General features: G+C 40.4%; 1 protein-coding gene across 3 annotated transcripts; it reads right to left on the reverse strand.

Moving 5' to 3' along the window:
• Positions 1–8,190: 8,190 nt before the first annotated feature.
• Positions 8,191–16,632, reverse strand: xrra1 (X-ray radiation resistance associated 1). Of its 3 annotated transcripts, none has more exons than XM_039618938.1 (17): positions 16,496–16,632; positions 15,675–15,820; positions 15,521–15,592; positions 15,357–15,429; positions 15,155–15,252; positions 14,852–14,928; positions 13,149–13,253; positions 12,825–12,934; positions 12,703–12,752; positions 12,525–12,614; positions 12,352–12,445; positions 12,151–12,266; positions 11,617–11,751; positions 11,356–11,500; positions 11,102–11,217; positions 10,901–11,006; positions 8,191–10,808 (listed from the first exon to the last, which is right to left on the reverse strand). In XM_039618938.1, the coding sequence occupies exons 1-17, from the start codon at positions 16,584–16,586 to the stop codon at positions 10,654–10,656; spliced, it is 1,779 nt and encodes a 592-aa protein (XP_039474872.1). In that variant the 5' UTR covers positions 16,587–16,632; the 3' UTR covers positions 8,191–10,653. The 3 variants fall into 3 exon arrangements, with proteins under 3 accessions (XP_039474872.1, XP_031615804.2, XP_039474871.1); XM_031759944.2 differs by having other exon boundaries at positions 12,196–12,266; positions 14,852–15,000; XM_039618937.1 differs by having other exon boundaries at positions 14,852–15,000.
• Between the last annotated feature and the right edge of the window lie 28 nt (positions 16,633–16,660).

Raw genomic sequence — 16,660 nt, forward strand, 5'->3', positions numbered from 1 at the left:
CCTCGGTTAATGTTAGGGTTCATGATTCAGCAATAAGAACAAGATTAGGCAAAAATGGCAAGTTTCACAGGCTCATCTCAAAATGTTTATTCATTTTCATTTCATTTGTTTATTTTCAGCAGAGACAATGCATATTAATAAACACTGCTATAAATGCACCAGAGTTAGCCATGGGCTAATTTTCATTGTCAGCAGGTTTAGATGTAAAGCAGAAGAACTTCTGTTTGAATCGGTCTGATCAGTTTTTCAGCCACTTTAAAGAACACAGGCTGAATGCTGATTGGCTTGTAATTGTCCAGAACTTAAAGAATGAACTAGTTCTTATAGGGCACTTTCCTACTCTACCTGAGCACTCAAAGCACTTCATATAACATGCCTAATGGGCACTAGCACTTTTTTCCAATGCTAAAACGAGTTCTATCTAATATGAGAGCAACTCAGGGTTCCATATCTTGCCCAAGGCTATGAATGAAACCACCAACCTTCTGATTAGTAGATGACCTGCTCTGCCTCCTGAGCTACAGCCACCGTAACCATCACAGCTTTTGTGTATGGGTGTAGCAACAGCTCTTTTCCAGATACTCTGGGCCAATCCCACAACAAACTGACAGTTTTTATAACTGGATTTGTCATCATTACATTGTGTCCTTACCAAAAACATCCCTTGCTTGTGAAGGTCGCAATAATTTCATAATTTTGAACCTCTAATTCTGAAACATTCTTAAAAATAAAGGTTGGCTCGTTTATTTGGTCTGAGCACATCCTGATGTCAATTTCTTAAAATCCCCGAGTAATGATGGCTACTAAATTTATAAAATAGTGGTCAAAAGATTCTGACACTTTCACTGAAATATACATTAAATTTCCATTTATCTGAATTTAATATTTTTTTGTTGACAATATCATCCTGTCATTTCATTTAAGTGATCCCAAATTAACTTTGAGTTACCCTCTGCTTTTTGCCCCTCAGCTGTAAAAGGCTGATGGGTATCGTTGTCACTCCACCAGGTCATCAGGCAACTGGGTGGGCGGGCAGGTGGTGTGGCCGAGAATGAGGAGCCATGGAGTTTGAAATTGATACCAAAGGTGTATCAAAACTCAAATTTGAGACTGAATCCTTCCTCCTAATAACAATTAATAATAATAACAACAACAATAAACCAAAATAACAACAATTAATTTGCTGCACTATAAGTCCACTTAATAGTAAAATCCTCCTCTACAATAACTTCTTTCTTAAAATTATTATACAAATGTATTTGCCAAAAATCATCTGGGATGAGCCGCAAGACTGATGATACTCTGTGGATGGACAAGACAACAGCAAAAATTTTGGAAGCTTTGAGTCCCATTACATCTGCAGTTCATAAAAAGAACACCAACAGTCAAACACGGTGGTGGTAGTGTGATGATCTGGGGCTGCTTTGCTGTTTTAAAACCTTGAAGACTTGTTGTAATCGATGGAACCATGAATTCTGCTTTTTATCCATCCCTGAAGCTCAAGCACAATCAGGCTATGAAGCCGGACAATGATCCAAAACACACCAGCAAGTCCACCTCTGAATGGCTAAAAACCACAAATGAAAGAAAAAAAAATCAAACAAATAAAGGTTTTGCAGTGGCCTAGTTAATGTCCAGATCATAATCAGATTGAAATGTTTTGGCATGACCTTAAAAAGGCCCTTCATGCTCAAAAACCCTCCAGTGTGCCTGAATTAAAACAAGTCTGCATTCCTCCACAGTGATGTGAAACACTCATTGCCAGTTATTGTAAATGTTTGATTGCAGTTCTTTATTTTTGCCAAGGCCAGCACAACCAGTTATTACATTGGGGGGGAAGTAATTTTCTTCCCTTAAAAAATGAAATCATTATTTAAAAACTGCAGTGTTAACTGTCTTGACCTGTCATCCCCTCCAAGTATGTGATGCATATGCACCTTGTTAGCAATACGTTACTCAGTGTTTAATATCCTAGACAAACTAAGGGCTCATTGAATTTATCACTGTAATGTTTGTAAAGTTATAAATGGTGACACGTTATATACGTCATTATTTTGATGAATCAGCTTGGTGGATGTGCAATATCGTGCTCTCTGCCTTCTTTAATAGTGCTTTATGGTTTGAACAAGCATAACTGAAGTTACATCCAAACCAGCAAGAACAAAGGGATTATTATTCAGGGAAGAACTCTCTAATAAATAATTCTCATGAATAGAGATGAGTTTTTAGGGGTTTAATCAATGCCAGGAGAGGAATATTCAAATAAAATTGTTAGACTTTTCACAGTGTGCCAAAATTTTGCAGGAGGTCCGTGATAGTTTAAAGCTCTAAGAGATTTTGCATTGTTGCACAGAACTGGGGGGAAAGGGTCCCGTTAGCAAGTCAGCATACTAATTTTTTTGTAATCTTCTAAGATTCATCGTGAATAACTTAAAGGAATACGAGGAGAAATTCAAAATATTGTGTGGAATTAATCACAGTAAATCTTACATATTAATCCCATATTACAGAGATGTGGGCCAGAGGAAATTATGGCTTATCAAAACACAATAATAGGAATAAATAAATAAATAAATTATTAATACCATTTATTTCTAAAGCACCTTTTTAATCCAAAGATACAAGGTGCTTCACAGAATTTCCAATGATCAGTGGAATTAAAACATAGAATGAGTCAAATAAGACTGAATCATAACCAACATGGACGTAGCCACTGTGAAGTCTTTGGTTTGTTGAAGCCTCAGTGTTAGTGTTTTGTTTTCTTTAGAATAAGAAGTTACCATATTGGACAAATGAGTGGAGTATGCTCTCCATGCTGGCGACCTGTCCTGTGTGCACCCTGCCTCTCGCCCCTTGGTAGCTGGAATAGGCTCCAGTTCCCCTGTGACCCTGAACTGGATAAGAGGAAGAGAATGGATGGATGGATGGATGGCGTGGAGTGGTAGTTGTGAGTTGACGCTCTCAGTCAAACTGCAGTCTTAAATTGTATGGGTGCAATGCACAGACACGCACATACTTGCTCATTAGTGCTAAGAAACAGAAAAACAAAAAAATAGAATTTTATTGACTGAGGATGAAAAGAAAAATCTTCTTAGACAGGCTGGGAGATTTCTGTGACTTCACCTACAGAGGATGATGTTGTGTTAGCACACCTGTCAGGCAAAGTGATCACCCCTAACTTCAAGCCTCACTAGTAGCCATATGGATGAAAAAACAAACAAACTATGTTATAGACCATCAATAGAGGATTAATCAGGTGTTTAACATTGATTAATTGTTGTTTTTCCAGAAGGAAAAAAGAAAAAAAAAAGAAAGAAAAAAGTTGGATTTTGAGACAGGGCCTTCCTGCTTTGAGGCAACAGTGCTAACCACCACAGTGCCATGCTGGTGTGCTGCTTAGCACACAGGTTTTTTCAAATGGTCTTTAGTTGGCCATTTTAACACGGTAGTCTATGGGAGGAATCACTTTTGTAGCTATCCTCCAATGTCTGGTATGTCTATGCTGCTGTGCTTCATGTTTCAGACACATAGATTGCCACCCCTTCACAATTTGTGAAGGCTGATATCCTAGCCTGATCTGATCCCCCCAAAAGTTTTTGTTTTGTCTTTACAAGTCTGAACAAACTGCCTGAAAAAACTGGAAATACTGATTTTTATTTTTTTTTAAATCGTTTTAAAACGCAAAAATGGTGCAGGCACACCGACAACACAGTCGCTATTTATTTCTGGATTCACGTTTCAGCTCTTGGTTTAATGAAGAACAGATAGTCAAATAATTAGAATTTATGTCTGTTGTTATAATCTGATGAATGACTGTAAGTATGTGTTTGTATAATAACGGGGTAAAGGACATCAATGCAACAACAAAACCACCTTTTAGTAAGAGCACTGTAGACAGTGTAACCTGCGCATGGAAATAATGAGCTACAAAGCACATCTGTGGGAGCAGCAAAGGTTTATTTTGCTCAGCAGCACTGTGTGCAGTCTTTCTACGGGGCAGCTTGATCAACAGGTGTCAAATTATTACTGCCGGTTCCCATGCTTCAGTCAGAGTGCAATTGCTGATTTGGTAGACTGCGTGGGCGCTTCAGAATAATATTGCTTCCCTTCTCTGTGAACCCCCGACATGCTCTCTCTGTCCCCTCCCCTCAGACAATGACTCAATTGTGTTGCTTTCACACTTTGCGCCAGACAGCTCTGTCCATCTCTCACTAAAGGCATGAAACAATATTTTGAAAGCGACGCACTTCCCTTGTGTGCCTTCATTACTCTCACAAAAAAGCCTGTCATATTTTTGTGTTAGCTGTTAGACCTGACAGCTAACAACAGTCTGTCTCTTAGTTGCCCAATCAGGCTGTTCCAATGAAAAGTGTGAGAAAGGGGTGTTCTGCTTTGATGCTGCCAACTCAAATTAGCAGCATTAAACTTAAACGAACGTTTCCATGCGCCCTCCCTTCCTTTGAGCAAGTCAGCTGAGTTGCAAGTTACTTTTTACCTCTAAAAGACACGCTGCAGCCTAGTCAGTATCAGATGTTGTGATATGTTTTTATTTTTAATGGAAATCCTATCAGTCCACTTTTTGTGGATGCTTGAATTCGTCTCGTGGGTTAATTCAGCTGTGCATGCTTAGTCTTGGCTCTTGCAATTGTAACAGCTGGGGGCAGTCAGTAGGTATAAATCATGCAGTCGGTCAGCTCCCTGTGTATGTGTACTCCACCCTGCTGCCCATGCAGCCCCGATTCAGTGAGAAGGGAAGAAAATGTGAGATTCGGGGTCACGACTCGGCCCAGGATTGGAGCCACTTCTTGGCCAAAATTGTGATTATTAACAAATCTGATTCGCTGTTGCTTAAAAATGTGAGTTCCTTTGTGAGAACAGTTGGTGCACGTTGCAGAAAAGGCTGCATGTTTGTGCAGAGTTATTATACATGAGCTTTTTAAGCTTGCAGTGTTGACGAAAACAAAAAGAGCAGCTTAGTAGAGCTTATTACATTTACAAAAAATCAAATATAGCATCTTGTAAATGGCTGCAGGAACTAAATCCTCACAGATGCGTACGGTGTTTTTGAGGAACTGAAGCATTGCAAATCAATCAGGCAGTCTTTTGATTCAAAGGGAGCCAAATTGTGTTAAGTTAATTAAGTCTGATAGATGTGTTTGCTTTCATAGCTGATTAAGGTGCTCAGCAGAGTCCCTGAGTTTATGCTTCTTCAAAATACTTCCGAAATCTATCAAGGGCTCTGTTTTTTACACCCTTAACCCTCCCGTTAATTAAGTTGGCCCTGATCATTTTAGCCGATGCTTGGAGTCGGGCCCAAAAAAATATGGACAGTACGAGGCTACGTGTCACGAATGCTTAAATCTTCATTCCTTTACCCCCGAACGACGAGGCTTAAAGGTCAGAAATATTAATGCATGCCTGCAATGGCAATAAACTATTAAAGACAGATCGCAGCGGGGCGGAATACCCCACCCCCCCCACCTCGAAATAAGTGACAACTTTACAGTTATGATCTATAATTAACAATGGCCTCTTTTCAAATGTCAGCCAGAATATCTGAAGCCTTTCCAGGATTACATGATAAGTGTGTTACAGTTCAATTGTCCATCAAAAGAAATAATGAATAGGTTCAGTCCGCAGTGAGCTCATTTGGCACTTGAGTAATGAGGAGTGTTGATGAGGTATTCAGGCCTATTCTTTCCGAGCCAAATCTGGTGTTTGAGTCTCCACAGGGTTATCCTCAAAGCTTAACTGTTGGCCCTCAGTTTGAGAGTCAAACAAACCTTACCCAAACATTTCTCAGGCTTGATTGCTGTGACGACTGCTCCAGATGTGAAGCTGTGCCGCGTTGAAACGTACAGAAAAGAGACGTATAGATATGTAAACAGATCTGCCGTGCCTAAGACACACGCCATCAGCGCCTTTCTTCGCCATGTCTTTTGTTATTTTTCTTTTTGCGCTTGGACAGAGTATCCGACTCCCCTGCCAGACGCTGTTATATCACCAAGAGCACGGATGAAATGTGTTTTCAGTTAATAACTCAACTCATCAGTTTTTCATCGTAACATCAAAGAGGTTACAGAAGAAGTCGCTTTTGTGTGTTTATTCTGCGGTTAATGTTAATGTGTGGAAAAATCCAATGAAAACAGAAAGAAACGGGGTTCTCTATTGGCTTTGGTCTGCAATCTAAAGTAAAACTAGCTTTGTGTGTATTACAATAAGCTATGTGGACTATGTCTCCAGTCTTGAACATAGACATATGTTTTCCAGCTCCTTATTTATAAAGTTGGACCCTGCTATAGGAGTGTTGCATGAGTCACAGTGCTGAATAATGGTTTTTAGTTTGTTCTGGGCCTTAGGGCAGCATCTCACTCAAACCACTGTGTGAAACTGGCTTTTGAGACCACCCTCCCTTTTAAGCTAGCTTCATGCCTGGCTTCCACTTTTAAAGAGAGCTTAAACAGCATGTAGGAGGGACTTTAGCATAGAGATGAAGGTACTATCATACAGAACTAAAAGTCCAAGCATCTAGACTGCTCTGGCGTGTATTTACTGCTGTGTGAAAAAACTGAAGGTGTAGACAGTTCCAAAACTCTACATGTTAGGACCTATTACAAAAAGATTTAGTCCTTTATAGGTTCTAAAATTAGTTAAAGAAAATCTCAGATGAAGATCAATATGAATCAATATTTATTTGTCACAAACTAAATGAAAAAGCAGAAGCTCTGTGGGAAAAACTAAGTACGCCCAATGAGTCTGTAGCCTTTAGCAGCAATAACTAAAAGGAATTGTTTTCTATGCAATTTTATCAGTTTCCCACCTCGTTTTAGAGCCATTTGTACCACTTTTTTGTGGGTGTTTATTTATGCATAGCTTTCTTAAGGTCCAGCCACAGCATTTTAGTCAGGTTGAGGTCTGAGCTTTGATTCGACCATCGCAACACCTTGGTTCTTTTCTTTTGTTTCCTTTGTAGAGTTGCTGCTGTGCTTGAGATTTTTGTCCTGTTGCAGTCTGAGTCAAGTTTTAGTTGTTGACAGATAACAGATGGCTTCACGTTTGACCCTCGAATACTCTGGTATACAGAGGAGCTCATGGTCGACTCAGTGACTGCAAGGTGCCCAGGTCCTGTGGCTGCAAAACAAGCCCAAATTTTCAGTCCTCCGGCACTGTGCTTGACAGTTAGCATGAGGTGTTTGTGCTGACTTACTGTGTTTGGTTTTCACCAGATGTGAGAGTACTTTGTTTTTCATGTGGCTGCATATGTGGTAGAAAATAAAGAGAAGCATAAGAGGTCCTCTTTTAAGCACCCCCATGAGGCTTCTACAAGTAAATCAATTATATATGACAACAAAAAATAATGCTCATGATATCACAGTGATGTCATCGAGGTTATTTACGCTGGGAATGTGGAGTTTAAATGCAAACTGGGCAATTTGCATTGTGGGAAGTGTAGGATCCAGAGGTTTTGAAGCCATTCGTACCACAGGGCCTTTAAAGCTTTGTGTCCTGCATCTGTCATTATTTATTGACATAACTGATGAATATAAAAACATCTGTTAGTATGAAACATCCCTTTGTATTGCATTCTTGGGGTATTTTGGGGTACTGTTTATGTCTATATAAAGCAACTGATCACACTAAAAATGTGTTGGCAGATTCAAGCACAACTGGCTGTGATTAATTACTCATCGACTGATCAGACTCAAAGGGGAATTTGTAGTTGCTTTGGTATTTACCCTTCTGACTTTTTCCTGATAACAGATTCTTTTAGAACTGCAGAAGGAGCCTGAGGTAACAGCATGAAGCCAGGATTCATCTGAGGCCTGCACAACGGTAATGCAGGAAAAGAAATGATCCGATTCATCTGCTTTATTAATTACATAATCCAAAATTTGTGCATGTTGGCACAAACACAAACAAAGAAAAGGAAGGTGTATGTCCCAAAAGAGCTGGTGAAAAAAAAGTGGAAGGTTTACCAACTAAGTGCATCTGAGTTATTTTTTCACAATCTCATGAAGAGTTTTTGGAGAGATCTCCAAGTTTGTGATGAGGTCAGTAAACGCCTAGAGTGTACTGGGAATAGACAGCCATCAGAGGGACTGATTATTCCCCAAATCTGTGGAAAACTAACATGTGTAACAAACCTCTTGCACAAGAGTACATGTTTATTTTTCTTCCAGCATTAAAGAATTACAACATGACAGCACTGGACTGCAAGTACTAATCATTATCATTTCTAAATTACTCTGTAACAGCAATCTGGTCAAAGAAAATAAGTTCATGCTAGGACTTCCTGGCTGAGGAACAAAATCCATAATGTTAGTGAAAGCAACAACAAATCTCGGGGCACTTTAATGGAGTCGCACCCAAGCCTGGATAGGCAGTAAAAGTGCAATTTGAGAGTCAATAATGAAAACAATCTGATCATTTATAATCTATTTAGCATCGAGTATTTCCAGCAGCTGTTGTGTCCAATACTGCGGAATATCGCTGCAGCTCAGACAAGCTCGGCTGTGTGGAGCTGAGCTCCACTGGACTGGAAAACAGTATTTCTGTAGAAGGGTGTCTCTGCCATTTGGCACAGGCTCCTCATTACCAGCAAAAATATAGTTAAGGATGAAAAGACCTGAACAAGGCCATCAGACTGGAGACCAGGTGTTTGCCTGATAGCACTGAGCAGCACTGTACCGATTGTTTTCACGGTGTCAAACTCTTCATCCATCAAGACTAACTTTTTAGTGAAAAAATAATAGAACACTGCTATAAACTAATTGCAATGCTGAAAGTTGTTTATTGCTAAGATTTGTGTGACACTACAATGACACACTGTGGATGAAGCTTTCCTCACGTATGAAATATCACAGAACAGAAACTCACCAGCGATTCTCATGCTAGAGCTCAGTGATTGATTTCATTAGAACATATGACTGGAACCCAATGCTGACTCTTCCACACACAAAACTAAAAGAGTTCCTTCTTTTAGCCAAAGTTACAAGGAAACACTGCATGCACTCCATTGCTATGCTGAGCAGCTACTGTAATTTTTTTTCACTGTTTTTATTATTAGGCGTGTTTCCCGGGGGCAAAAATTCACAGTAGCTATACAACACAACCACAACACCATGTTAAGGCAGCTCACGCCCAATCATGCAGACAGCCCGGTTTCAATAACTAAGCACTACCTTCTGTTGTGTTTACATTTTTGATCGAACTGAAAAAGACCGTGAAATCCAGAATTAAATTATAACCAAGCAACTTTTATCCTAAAGATCCCGGAGCAGCATGTTAACCCTCAGAGTACATTCTTACTTGTGGTTCCCACTGTTTCCGGGAGCATAATGAGAGGCAGAGCCCTTCCAGGCTCCAGGTTTGGGTTTGGAAGGCAGACTCTCTCTGCATCTAACATTAGGCTTCAAAATTTCCTTCTATGGTTGGATCAGGTGACTCTGATCCATTGTTTGTGCTGCATTAGGCCCATTCTGTCTGTTCTTCATCTCTTCTGTGTCTTCCCCTCCCAAGATCAACACCTCAGCTGTTCCTCGGCTCGTTCCATAAAAGTTTATCACCTTTTTCCCTACAACCTCCTCGCATGTTGAATCTGGGTCCTGTCTTAAACCGAACCCCCTGCCAGAGCACGCTTTTTGGTTTAGTGTAAGAAATGCATAAATGGTTTATGATTCAATCCATACAGGAGCAGAAAAATGTCCCGACATGAATGTAAAAACGCAGAATCCCTGCACCCAGTATCTTCAGAGTGCCAAGTGATTTATTCCACAGGGGCTGAACATGCATTCCACATCTGCACGCTGCACTCGAGACAAATAATCAAAATCATATGATGGACAAGACCATGAAATCAAAAAGGGAATGAGCAACGAAAACAAACAACTACCACTCGCAGCTTGTAGTAATACCGCACATTGGCATCGAAACCTAAATCATTCTGCACTGCAGAAGTCTGTTCAAAGTTACGAAAAGATAATAATCAGCCAAATAATCATTTTTGAAAATCTCATATAAAAGGTGAGTGAGAGGGTGATGCACATGGAGAATAGCTGATTGGGAACCATTAGAGGGTGTACAACATTTTCAAATACAGCTGGTAAAACAACACGCTGGCTGCTAAGAAAAAAATCATTTTGTGCTATAAAATTTTTCCAAGCTATAAAATAAGAGCAGTAATGCACACAGTTTTACAGTTACAGCAGGGCTTGATGTGGACTTTGTTTCACTGTAAATCCACCCCAGTGTTCCTTCTACAGGACAGGGTGATTGCATACAAATGTGCACAAACAGTTTAAAACACCTCTCCTCACCCAAAACAAAAAAAAAGAGAAAAAGCTCTCTCTACTTTCTGTTTTCACAACTGATAAACTCCTAATGAATACAATGCATTCATCCGGCACAGCTGCTCAGAACCGTCAGGCTTACGGGGAGCAGACAGTGGCACACTTTTTTAGTTACAATTAGACACCCTTGCATCTGCTTGAGCTTTGTGAACTCTGCACTTCGACTCCAGAGCTGATAGTTGAGGAAAACATTGCTCCATTTACTTATTTCTGCTCAGAGTAATACAAAGAAAACATTTCAAGCCAAAGAAAATCTGCTCGGCTAATTATTTGGACGTGACTTTTAAACAGATGGAGATTCAGCTCAGATTTGGTCAGAGTCTCTGTCAGACTCGATGGCGGCTTCTTGCTCCATTGTTTTCGCGTGGACCATCTTATATGTTCTTTTCATGTCCCTCATCAGCGAGAGAGCTTCCTTATATTCTTGCTTACTGACACTTCTGCTGTGTAGGGCAGTGGCTGGACAGAAAACAGAGTGTTACTTAAAGAAAGAGGACTTTACAGGTGAAATCAGTTGGCATTCACTGCGTATAAGTAGGACGTGTGCATACCTAAAGGGACCACTTTTACTGTTTTACTCTCTCTGATTTCTTTGATCATGTCATCTACCCTTTCAGTCAGCTGCTTCACAGGTTTCAGAGGTGGCAGCTCCTTAATCTGTGTGCAGTAATTAATAAAAATGTAGTTAAAGTCGCTCACTTTATTGCAATTTACGAGCCTGCAAATGAACTTTGCGTGGCTAAACATCAGACCCTTTTCTCTCGCTCCCTGTATGGCGTCTGGATGCTGTCGAGCTTTGGTTTCGAGTCCCTGTAAACATTGAGATTCTTCAGTGTGTGCTCCAGCATCCGAACAGCTGTTTGAATTCCTGCACAAAGAAAGGAAGAGAGAAAGAAAGCGTCAGTATTCCCCACGGGCTCACTGTATAGCCAAACTTTATTGGCTTTGAAACAATTGACAAAAAAGCGAAATGGCTGCAGATGAAAATACATTCCTCCTTCCTCACCATTAAGCTTGAGCACACGAGGGTTCGGTTCGACATCCATCAAGAAATCAAACTGCTCGGGATTGGAAATGTTTCTCTCCTTGCTGTCTGCAGTTTCTTTGTCTTCAGGAAGAAGACCAAATTCAAACTCAGGTCCATCTGCTGCCTGAGGATGAAATAACACTGACTACGTGAAATGCTGCGATATTAAATAACATTTAAAAAACTTAGCAAAATGATGGATTTTTATATCCCAATGAGGAAAACTACTGATTAACATACCTGAGTAAGAAAGAAGGGGTTTCTTTTTTCATGGAAGGTGTGGTTTCTGCTGCTCTTGCCTTCATTTTTGCCAGCCTGGCTTTGTGGATTCAGCAGTAATAGCTTCTTTGACACCTTTGGCATTTTTTCATCCACCTCCAATATGAAAACATTGAAAAAATAATGATTCACTCACTGAAATGGAACTTTACAGTTCTTAATACAAAAAGCAAAAAGCTTGATAACACATACCAGACTTATTTTTATCAATTTCTGACCAATAAATCATTAAGTTGGCCTTGAAAATCTTAGTGGATGTAAGTCAATTTTTAATGGATTGTTAGCAAGACCCCACTCTACGCCCTTACAGAGTTTTATCAGAATTAATCAAAAACAATCAAGTTTAGAGGCAAACGCTACCAAAAATATGACCACCTTGGAGTCAATCACATGTCCTTTCTGCAAAATCACTAAACCTACTAAACCTAAGACTCCAGCCTGGACATTGATACAGCAAAATTCGAAGGATCGTGATCAAACACAAAAAAGTCCAACCCTCCATTTTGGTTCATTGGACACTTTCAGCGGGCGCTTCACAACCTCCTGTGTTTTCTTCTGCTTTATTGTTATTCCAAGTCTCTCCTGCATGTAGGCCAGCAAGGGAGGGTCTCCTGTATTTAAACAAAGACATGATGAGGTGATTTCTGAAGCCCTGAACACCTATTTTAAAATGATCCTTTACAGGAGGAATATTACCTCTCCTCCGCGTGGTTATGGGGTTGAACTGAATATCAATTTCACGAAGCATCGGGAAAAGAGTGGCAGCCATCAGTGCTTCCTCCTTAGCAACCTGATGAGAAACCACTGGTGTGTCACGCTACCTCGTTTTCCAAAAATAGTGGATTTATTTATAAAAAGCAGCAGCACACCTTGTTGTCAGCTAGATTGAGGTACTGCAGTGCTGGAAGAGGTAAACTGGATTCTTTGCGGTTCTGCTCCCAGTTGTGTTTGTGAAAGATCTAGAGTGGCCACGAGACACACTCGTTTAATGGGAGAATAACACCGAGCTACAGTGATGACACATCTAAAACATTATTGACGAATTACCTCTGAGATTCTTGTCAAATACTGATCGGAAGGCTCCGAGTGAGCGAGTGCTGGATTGAGAGAGATATTTTTAAAGGAAATTTACACATGTAAATTACACAAAGCTGATGCCGAGTATTTACCCTCTTCCGCCTCTTCTTCAGTGGCAGTCTGCACAGGTTTGGAATAACCCACCAGTTGCATGAACGGTATTTCAGAAATGCAGTTCCCCTGTAGGCTTAAATGCTTTAGCCTGTAATCGACAATTAAAAATGCTTAATGAACGTTTCCACTAATGCTGTGCATTGTGATAGAGGAGTCCATGTTATGAAACACTTTGTTTAAAAGTGGAATTTCTCACTTGCACTGTGATGCACAAAGGCTGGCAATATGCATACAGACTTTTTAAAAGTACATTTATAATTATATTTTGTATGCAAAAAGTCTTTACAGGAAAACTTACAAACCTCTTTAGGTTTTTAAGACGGCTGAAGACTCCAGAGGTCAGTTCATTATCGTCAAGCATCAGGACTTCTAGAGATTGAAAGCATGCGTCTTCCTCTTTAGTCAACCTGCACGTAAAGAAATGCTAAATGTGTGTGATGATACAATTAAAGTGAAATAAGATTTTGTATTCTGTAACGTATCTATTATCATCAGTGACTTTGGTAAACCATTCAACCCCTCATTAACACAAATCAGCCAATCACATGGCAGCAGCTCGCTGGCTCTAGTGATGTGGTCATGGTCAAGACAACCTGCTGAAGTTCAATCCGAGCATCAGAATGAGGAAGAAAGGTGATTTAACTGACTTTAATGTGGCGTGGTTGTTGATCCCAGATGAGCTGGTTTGATTATTTCAGAAACTGCTGATCTACTGGGATTTTCCCACACAACCATCTCTGGGGTTTACAGAGGTTGACCTCAAAGAGAGAAAACAGCCCTTGACTGGCAGTTCTGTGGGTGAAAGTGTTGCTGATGGTGGAGGTCAAAGGAGAATATCCAGACTGCTTCGAACTGATAAGAAGGCAAGGGCAACTCAAATATCCAGTCTTTACAACCAAGATATGCAGAAGAGCATCTCTGAACACACAACACATTGAACCTTGAAGGTGATACAGGCTACAGCAGCAGAAGACCACACAGGCACGGCTCCTGTAAGCTAAGAGCAGGAAAATAGGGCTGTAATTTAAACAGATTCACCAAAACTGGACAATAGAAGACTGGAAAAAAACATTGCATGAAACAAGCACTGATCCAGCCTGCTTTGTATCAGTGGTTCAGGCCACTGCAGGTGGTGTAATGATGCGGGGGACATTTTCTTGGCACACTTTGGGTACCTTAGTCTAAATGTCACAGCCTACCTGAGTATTGCTGCTGAGCATTTTCATCCCTTTATGACCACAGTACCCATCTTGTGGTGGCTGCCTCCAGCAGGATATGCCCTGTCTCCATCTCCATCTGTTCCATGGAGCTTTAAGGCAGTTCTGTTGTCAAAACACTGTCCAAACCGGTATTCGCTAGGTGTACCTAACAAAGTGGCCTGTGAGTGCAGGTTTGCAGGATCAGAAGTTTGAATTTGGAGCGTTTGTGCACCCCCTTTTGGTGGGTTTGAAAACTACGTTTGTGAATGTTTCAGGAATGAAATGTATCATGAAATCATAACCAACGTACTGGATAACTTCATGGATCATGATAATCATAACACTTAAAACATGCTGAGTTAACACACATTTTGAAAGATAGCCATAAATTATTTCAACTTAGAATATTTTACTAATGTATTTATGGGAGGGTACAGCTAGATTCAGTCAGTTTCATGACTACCACTATTGAATTTGTAAATCGGGCAGCTTTTTATACCTAAAGTTTGTTTTGTTGTCAGTCATTTAACACAAACAGGGCAGAACTGTGTGTGTGTGTGTGTATGTGTCTGTGTGTGTGTGAGGTGGGGATAGAAGACCAAGACTACACTCGCGAATTCTGTTTTTGTCCAGTACCAATGTGCACATACTTCTGAAGTTTATTCATTTGAAGCTTTTCAGCATAAACATACATCAAAGTGGGCAGAAAAAACGAGCAAATTCATCATCTGAGCTGATGGACGGCTAACGTCTCTTGATCGTGGGTGAAGCGTGGTAAAAAATAGATTGCTATTTCAGGCACTTACAGCTGAGTGGGGTCTTGGTGTGAGGAGCCCAGATTAGGAGGGAGATGCTGAAGCTGATTTGCAGTTAGATGAAGGACCTTAAGACGTGGGAGCCGACCGAGAGAAACAATAGCATCAGGTGATAAGCAGTTGTAGGACAAATCCAGAACCTGCGAGGATTAAAATGCACTGTGAACTTAACCGCATTCAAAAGAAGAAGAAGAGAAGAAGAAGAAGAAAAATGGCACACATTTAACTCTTGCTCTGAATGTCAGTGTCTCTTTTGCACATTCACAGTTAACAAGCACCGCTGAGTCATCTTACCTCGAGAAGAGCGAAGGCAGCAGCATCAAACATCAAGTCGCTAACCTCATTTAATGACAGGTTGAGTTCTCTTAGAGACACAAAACTACTGAAAGATCCTGCAGCAAAAACAATGGACAGCCTCTGATATGACTTTATTGAAGAGGCACACACAGCGATGCTAGAATGAAGTTTGCAGGATAATGTATACTAGCATATTCACCTAGAGAGAGGGAGTTAATAGATGCGTTGATGTAAGCCACGTTATCAAACACCTCGAGTTCTTCTGGTTTGACCTGTGACCCCCAGTATAAAGGAACTAATCTCAAATGATTTTAACCAACAGGCTGATAAAGGTAAGTAAAAGTAGGAAAAGGTGGCTCTTACAGAGCTTAGTTTCTGCTCGCTGATGTCCAGAGAACAGAGCTCAGAGGGTCTGTCAACATGATGCAACTGGAGCTGAAAAGGAAAATAAAAAAATATCACTGTTTTTCTAACTTTTGTCAAATAAGCATTTGTGTGTTGAATTCAAGGTTCATACCAGGAAAGCTCTGTCTAATGTGACTCCATGAGAAGTATCAGCCAGCTCGCTCTCACATTTTTTATAAGCTGCTTTTGTTCTCCTGCGTTGACGCCTGTATTTTTGCTCTTCTGCCTCCCTGTAAGCCGCAAGCCAGTGACCAGCACCTATAAAAGCAAAGATGGATGACTAAAAACACGCCAGCAGGTGTTTTCACACAGGTAAACGCTCTTCATTATTGGTTAGTCTCTTCATCCTGGATCTGTCACTTCTTTTCTCACTGAGCAGTTCATCTGCTCACTAATGCAAATATCTTATCAGCCACTGACATGACAACAACCCAGTATATTTTGGCTTATAGACATGTCAAGATGACCTGCTGAAATTTAAACTGAGGATCAGAAAGGTGATTTAAGTGGTATAATTGTTGATTCCAGATGGGCTGGCCTGATTACGGATATGTGGGCATGTATGTTTAAAATTAAACTATGATTTTTGCCAACTATGATTTCTCTCAACTAATCCCTCCATTCATACCTGTATACAGACAGACACATACATACAGTTTAATGCAGTGTAGACAGCACCCCCAGTAGACCAAGCACGAATATTATTTAGGGTATGGCCCAAATTCCATTCATAAAAGTGCCCTTTGGTACTGCTTGAACTTCTGGGCCCCTTTTGATAAATAATATTTACTTTGTACTGTAAATAGCAGTAGCTCAAATTACAGCATTTACAACATTAGAGTAACCAGTTAACTTGGTTTCGGTGCTGTTTGTTTTCACTATATTTATTTCACTAATATAAGCTAGTTACAACCTTGCTTTATTTCAACATACCGTCTCTCCTTCTGTGGTGTGAAGTCCCGGCAGGGGAACATTTTATAGGATAGCTCCGCCCTGCGTCAGCGGTGTAGGACGCTGAAGTCATCCTGACTGCAGCCTAATCCATTTATCACCACACTTTATGTTAAAAAACTGCTACAATGTGTTTGATCCCGAGCT

The sequence above is a fragment of the Oreochromis aureus genome, linkage group 10 (assembly GCF_013358895.1).
Source record: "Oreochromis aureus strain Israel breed Guangdong linkage group 10, ZZ_aureus, whole genome shotgun sequence".
NCBI classification, from domain to species: domain Eukaryota; kingdom Metazoa; phylum Chordata; class Actinopteri; order Cichliformes; family Cichlidae; genus Oreochromis; species Oreochromis aureus.